Source organism: Tribolium madens, unplaced genomic scaffold (assembly GCF_015345945.1).
Source record: "Tribolium madens isolate multiple individuals breed KSU strain unplaced genomic scaffold, Tmad_KSU_1.1 Scaffold_71;HRSCAF=194;Tcas5.2_LG6, whole genome shotgun sequence".
Classification (NCBI taxonomy): domain Eukaryota; kingdom Metazoa; phylum Arthropoda; class Insecta; order Coleoptera; family Tenebrionidae; genus Tribolium; species Tribolium madens.
The window spans coordinates 3,491,103-3,498,385 of NW_025401041.1; the positions used below are offsets into that span (position 1 = coordinate 3,491,103).

Consider the following 7,283-nt stretch of genomic DNA (forward strand, 5'->3'; position numbering starts at 1 on the left):
ACATAAAATGTCGTTAGAGTTGCTTTTCAAGTTTGGCAAATTTTTTGCCTTCACACCCATTTCTCCTCTCCACATCAAAGCCCCAACAAAAACTGAAAAAATCTGGGCTTTATTTATTATTATTTTCAACACTGTAACTTTCTCAATAGCGATGTATTACAGAGCCGGCTATTACTCACAATATATTCACTTAAATTTAGTGATAACAGCGATAGTTGACTGTTCTTTGTACATTTTGACTGTTTGTGTTATTATTATTTCGATAACACAACGATCTGATTGGTTTATTCTAATCCAAAGTCTTGGAGTAATTAAACGTGAAAACCACTGGTGGTTTTTAATATTAAATTTACTTTTCTGGATTGTGATAATTAACATGAGTTACACTTTCACGAAATTACATTCGTGGGAATTTTATAAAAAATACTCAAATGAATATTTTTTATTATACGTTCAGTTTCTCACAAGTGTGTTAATTTGTACGATTTTGGGGAAAATCAAGTCGAGATATAGTTCAATAAATCGTGTTTTGGGTTATCACATTTCCCGAGTGAAGAAATTCAGTAAACCCAACTTTTCTCTAGTTTTCTTTCAAGGCTTGAAATACGATTTAAGTGTGTTAAAAGACGGAATTGATGCTTTTAATGCAATTTTTGGGTGGCCAATTCTCCTAATTTTGATTTTCACAAGTTTGCAAGACTTAGCATACCTCGATAGTTTTTTCAAACTAAAAAATATACAAGTCATCTTATCCAACTTCCTCATGATGGCTACGATAACAGTAAGTGAGAAAATAACTCAAATTTTGAAATAATTTCAAATTTCAGCTAGAAATAGCAATTCCGATTTGGTTATGCGATTCGGTTCTTAGAGAAAGCGAGAAAATTTTAGCCTCGTCTTATCGGTTACAACGGTATTTGACTGATAAGGAAAACTTTGAATTGGAGAAATTTATCAAAGTTGCGAAAGCTACTTTTCCGAAATTTACAGCAGCAAGGTTTTGTTTCATCGACAGGAGCACTTTATACAAAATTTTTGAGACTGTTAGCACAGTTTTGATTATCATGATTCAGTTCAATGGTGACCTAAACCAAAAATAATAACTTTTTTACCAAAAAAACTCGAAATAAATTTGATTTGGATAAATTTAATCAGTCAAATATTTATCAAGAGATAAGAGCGACTTGGCGAATTACTTACTTCAAATAAATTTTATAAAATATTAGGTTTGGTTGTTTGTGTTTTTCTCTGAGCTAGAATGACCCAAAAGGTAAATAGCAATTTTTGTCAATTTTAATTTAGTTCTATTTTTTTTTATTTTCAAGATACAGAGTGGTGTTGTAAATTTGGGATCAAAATACGAAGAATTATTCCCCGCAAAATTCGCCCTCAAACTTCTCAGAGACCCAAATGTCGAAGATTTCAATTTTGTCTTAAATTACTGCAGTTTCAAAAAGTTTGATGATCTCGTCGTGAACATAAAATACAAAAATTGTGTTGAAAACTTTGCCATTCAATTAAAACACCGAGAAACTGGAAGAGATGTAATCGGAGTTGAAGAACTGGATGATAAAGGCAAGAATTTCATCATTTCGAATTTCTCAAACGCTTATAAAACATTAGACTCGGAAAAACAACAGAGTTACAAATTTATTTTATTTACAAACGCAAAATTCGAAAATCTTGACAAGTCAAAACCTTACCAAATTGAAAAAATTTGTCCACCATTTAAAACCAAAATTTTTGCCACTGATGGTATTGTGTACAAGTTTAAGAAAAAAGAGCCAAGACAAGAGGAGTTTTTCGAAAAATTTTTTCTCTGTTCTGGTCAAAAAAATGTGGAAGGATTGCGAAACGACATTGTGACAATTTTCGAAACCGATTTCTTTTTATCGAAAGATGTTGCCACCCGAATTGCCACTTGCTACGAATCATTTTTCGCCGATTTACATCAAAAACAGTTTGACAACACCAAAATTGATAAAAATACAGTTATTTTAAAACTAATAGATTTGATCTTAGAGGATTATATCATATATTCTCCCCTGTCTGAAAATTTCGACGAAAAAACTGCATTATTTGCCAAAGCTATTAAAACAGCAGACGTGACTTGTTTACTTCAAATAAATGATAAAGATCGCAATTGCAAAAATGCGGATTTAGATAAAGAATTGCAAAAGATTGCTACACAACATAAGCTTATATTTCCCAACAAAAAAACGGAAAGTAAAAAAAATACCCGAATTTTATCGTACTTTAAAGAAAAGCCCTTGTTTGTTAGAACAGATAAAGACACCCAAAAAACCATCTTATCTCTAATCAACTTATCGCAAAATTTATACAATAAAATAAAATTCGTTTTGGTTGGCAAATTAATTGGAACTGTAGAAATCACAACAGAGAGAATTTTTACAAACTTGTCCGACTTGAAAAAACTTGATTCAAGTCTCTACGACAAAATCACCAAGAGATTTAAAATCAAGTTTCAAGGACGCCAAGAAGAGACAATTGAAACGCTTCAAAACACGTTCGGACTTCCCCTGGACGAATTTGTAACCCCAAGTGAGTTATTTGAAGCACTGAAAAAGGATTGGGTTATTACACCAAAAGTTACTGAAGCTTTGCCAAAACCCTTTTTGACACGATTTTTGACAAGAGAACACATCCAAGTGGACAAATTAGACGACAAAACAATAGTGCATTGTGGCGGTCAATCAAAACAATGTAAAGCATATCTTAAAAATTACAGTAAAATTTTAATCACAGAAGAAAAAAATTGCAAGAGTTGTTTCCATCACTTGAAGTTTGGCGATAACAAAATTGAATGGATTGAACGAAAAGTGAGTCCTGACAATCCTGAAATTTTTGATTATCAATTAAGCATCATTTGTGGGAATCCCGGAATTGGCAAGACTACCATGATGAAATATCTCACTTTCAAATGCCCGTTAAATTATTGGGTTGTCAACGTTTCTTTGAAAAAATGGAGCTCATTTTTGAAAAAATCACATTCTGTTGAAGAAATTTTGAATCAATTTCTGACACCTTGTAACAAATTTGCGACAAATATTATGAACTTCCTAAAATGTGAGAAAAAAATTATTTTCTTTTTCGACGGTTTGGACGAATTAAACGACGATTGTATTTCTGGCACAATAAAAACTACTAAACTCCTATTGGAAGAAGGCTACAAATGTTGGATTTCGTGTACAATTCGACTAAAACCCACTTTGAAAACCCACTTTTCCCAATACCAAATCTACGACATTGAGGAAATCGGACAAGAGGAGCAAGAAAATTACATTCGAGAAAAACTACAAAGCGAGAAAAAACCACCGGAATTTATTGAAACACAAATCAGGAAAATATCAAAAGCCAATGTTGATATTCTTAAATTCCCGATTTGCTTATACATCCTCACCGAAGTTTTAACAAAATCTGACACCGATTTTGAGGATAATCTCTCATTGTTACACTTGTACGAGTGTTTTATTGATGCTAGACTGCAACACGAGTTAGAAAAAGCTCACTATGACACCAGACAGGATAACTTAAAAGTCCCTATGAAAACTTTCAAACATTTCCACATTAAGGAGTGTCAAATCGCGGCTTTACGGACATGTCTTGAACCCAGCCACTTCGATTTACTGAAAGTCACAAATGAGGCGTTTTTTGTTGAAACCTTGAGACAAAACGGTGATTTCTTGAAACTCATTTCTGAAGTGAATTCAAAAAATCGCTTTGTTTTCATACATTTCACGATCGCTCAATATTTCGCAGCGACTTGGTTGAAGAACAATGTTAAGGAAATTTCAAAGTGGCAATTTCTCTTCAAACCTCAATATATTGGAATCAGATATTTTCTCAATGTTCAAATGGCTGAAAATTGTCCTTTGCATTTGGCTATTTTGAATCAAGATCTTTCAAATGTTGAAAAGTTAGCCAAAGAACATTTGAATGATTTGGATAAGGGCGGGAGAAGTCCGCTACATCTTGCATCGTCAATTGAGACCAAGCACCCAATTTCACATTCCGGGGAAATACAGAATCGGATTTACTTCAAAGACAACGTCGAAGAGAAGATTCTTCAACTATTACTAGATTTGAACGTTAATGCTTTACAAAAAGATGAGTTGTTTAGGTGGAACGCGTTTGAATACGCCGATGCGTCTCTTTCTTTATCTTCTCTGGAAGCACTATCGAAGAAAGAAGATCTCAAATTAGAGTATTTACAAAATTACAACGAGTTGGAAATCTTGGCCGAAAACTGCATCAAATTTGGTTACTTTAACCTTTTAAAATCATTAACAAATTTGAAAAGTTTATCAGATTTGGACAAAAACGAAAAATCGCTTCTTCACCAAGCTATCGAAAATCAACAAGAAGAAATCGCAGTTTTTTTAATCGAAAAAGGAGCCAACTTAGACCAATCACTTTTGCACCCTGCTACTTTTTGGGGTTGCACCAAAGTGGTTCAACTCCTCCTAAACCGAAATATTGAAGTTGATATAAAAGACAGTGAAGACAAAACTCCACTTCACTGGGCTGCCAAACTCGGCAACACACACATTTTACAACTCCTCATCGACAAATCAGCAAAAATCGACAGTACAGATGTACGAAAAAGAACACCATTACATAAAGCCAGCTATATGGGAAAAAATCAAGCCGTCAAAATTTTACTCAAAAATAACGCTAATGTCAATTTCAGAGACAATGACGACAAGACTCCTCTACAAAGAGCTTCAGATATGGGACATTATGAAACGGTTAAAATTTTAGTCGAAAGTTGTGCTGATATTAACGCTATTGATAAGAATAAAAGAACTGCTTTGCATTATGCTGCTTTTGAGGGACATTTCCAAGTCGTCGAGTATTTGGTCATGGCAAAAATTGATGTTACAGCTCTTGATGACGACGGAAAAACGGCCCTAGACCTAGCGCAAGAAAAAGGACACAAAAAAATCGTACAAATTTTACAAAAATCACAAAACAAGAGGTAAAACCAAATAATTATTTTCTAGCTGAGTTTATCCAAATTTTCTTTTTGTTTTAGTTATAATCCTGAAACTCACCATGAAAACGAACTACACTATGCTGCAAAAATGGGCAATTTGTCAAAAATCGAACAACTGTTGAATTCTGGTTTCAACATCGAAGAAACCGACAAGGATGGTCAAACGGCCTTACATCTAGCCTCAATTTCGGGTCATTCCCAAGTTGTCAAGTTTCTTCTTTCAAAAAGCGCATCAAAAACTGCAAAAAACCGCGATGATCGCATTCCCCTACACCTAGCCTCGCAACATGGCCATAAAACCATCGTTGAGTACCTCCTTGACGAAAATATCAACGCATGGGACCGTTGGAAGCTAACTCCTCTTCATAGAGCTGCTTATAAGGGTCACCAAGCCGTCGTAGAGCTTCTAATCGAGTCAAAAGCTGATTTGGAAGCGGCTCAAATTGATGGAGGAACTCCGCTTCACAGTGCAGCATTTGGGGGGCACAATGATATCATTAAATTTTTGGTTGAGAAAGGGGCAAATTGGAAAGCGACTAATAAGAATAAAGAGACTTGTCTACATGAAGCGGCCTTAAAAGGATGCACTGAAACAGTATGTTTTTTGATAAAAGAAAACAAAGATTTGATTAATAAAACTGATTGTCGGGAGCGGACCGCATTGCATTGGGCGGCGGAAAAAGGATACGGGAATATGATTCGCTATCTTGTAGAGGCGGGGGCAGAGGTCGGGATTAAAGATCGTTGGAAGAAGACGGCGTTGGATGTGGCACGAGAGGCGGGAAAAGAAGAAATTGTGCGGTATCTCGAAGGAAAGAAAACTTAAAACATTCAAATGTTTTTTGTCAAAATCGTTTTGTGCATTTTTTTGAGCCTCTATTACCATTACAAGTGCAAAAACGTCATTTCGTACAAATGTAAAATTTCCTATTTTGAAAAAAATTGAATAACTAATGTGTTACTTCTTAGAAAAATCAAAAACATTAATTTTGCAGTAAAAAAAACTTGTATGCTTATCCGCTTATGCTTTTATGGTTCTGTTCTTATGCTTATGCTCTCATATGCTTACTACGTATTTGTTTTAAACTCCGCGCTCTTATGCTCCCGCCATCTTTTAAAGCTTATTTGAATTGTTTTTGAATTGTATTTGAATTTGAATTAGAGAAAAATTGACGACTTTTGCGGGATTCGAACCCCGGAGTTACCCGCGGGAAGTAGTGACCTTCTACGCCACCAAGCTCCCAGCATGTATTCTGCTCTAAGTAGTTTAATATAGTTTAATATTCATATATTTTTTTTTAAATTTTCAATTTTTGTGTTTCTACAATGTTTTATGCACTTTCAGATCCATTGAAGTGCATTTCGATTAATTTTAAAGTTTTTAATTTATAGATTTTTGACAAAATTTTTGTCGAATTTGGATACCCAAAGTGGGTGTATTGTCAATAACTCCGGAATTATTAATAATAGACCCGTATGTTTAGTACCTAAGAAAGCAAATTTCATTTCCTATCATACAAAAAAATATCATTGTCCTAAGATAGATAGTTATTGAGAATATTGCTGATTAAGTCAAAAATATAAAAATATAAATATTCGACTATACCTTCTAAACTATTGCGAATATTTTCTCAACGCCCATCGATTCCCCTGAACATTTTACATACGTATGGTTTAAAACATTAATCATTTTAGATATAATCTTGTCGTAATTTACAAGAAAAAGTAAAAACTATCCCGTATAAAAACGGCCTTTTTGAACATGTCTTTAGATTCAGTTTAAACCTATTGTATCCTGTAGATTTTGACACGCTGATTACGAATCTGTCAGGCTTTTTGCCCTAACTAAATTAAGTTTTACGTAATCGTATTGAAAAAGAAAAAATTGTCAGAATTGTAAGATTTTAAATGTATTTTTCTCAAAAACTATCGGACAAAGGAAAAACCAAATAAACGTTTTATATTTATTATTTAATTTTTCGAACGATTGATCGTTGAGTATTTTAACCGGTTGCATCATCTTCAGTGCGTGATTTCAAGTGAATTATTGATAATCATTTTTTGTTAAACATATATAGAAATTTCTGATCAAGGCTTCGAATTACACTACAAGATTTAACACAAAACAATAGAAACAAAGATATAATTTTAAAAGTTTTATAAACTTTATTTAGACAATTTTTACAATTTTCAAAAATTAAATCCAGTTTCTTTTTGCAAATTCTGTCACAACCAATTCCAACTTCTCTTTATGCAAATCCGAAGA

The 7,283-nt window shown here is 33.5% G+C and overlaps 1 protein-coding gene across 1 annotated transcript; it reads left to right on the top strand.

Moving 5' to 3' along the window:
- The first annotated feature begins 1,167 nt into the window (after positions 1-1,167).
- Positions 1,168-6,961, top strand: LOC123008483. Its single transcript, XM_044404299.1, has 3 exons — positions 1,168-1,270; positions 1,326-4,999; positions 5,057-6,961. Exons 1-3 carry the CDS (start codon positions 1,259-1,261, stop codon positions 5,841-5,843), a joined length of 4,473 nt encoding a protein of 1,490 aa, XP_044260234.1. The 5' UTR covers positions 1,168-1,258; the 3' UTR covers positions 5,844-6,961.
- Positions 6,962-7,283: the final 322 nt, after the last annotated feature.

Bases quoted from the DNA above. Each gene is read 5' to 3' on its own strand.
- LOC123008483 (XM_044404299.1), top strand. The intron at 5,000-5,056 runs GTAAAACCAAAT...TTTTTGTTTTAG, and splicing joins CAAAAATCACAAAACAAGAG to TTATAATCCTGAAACTCACC.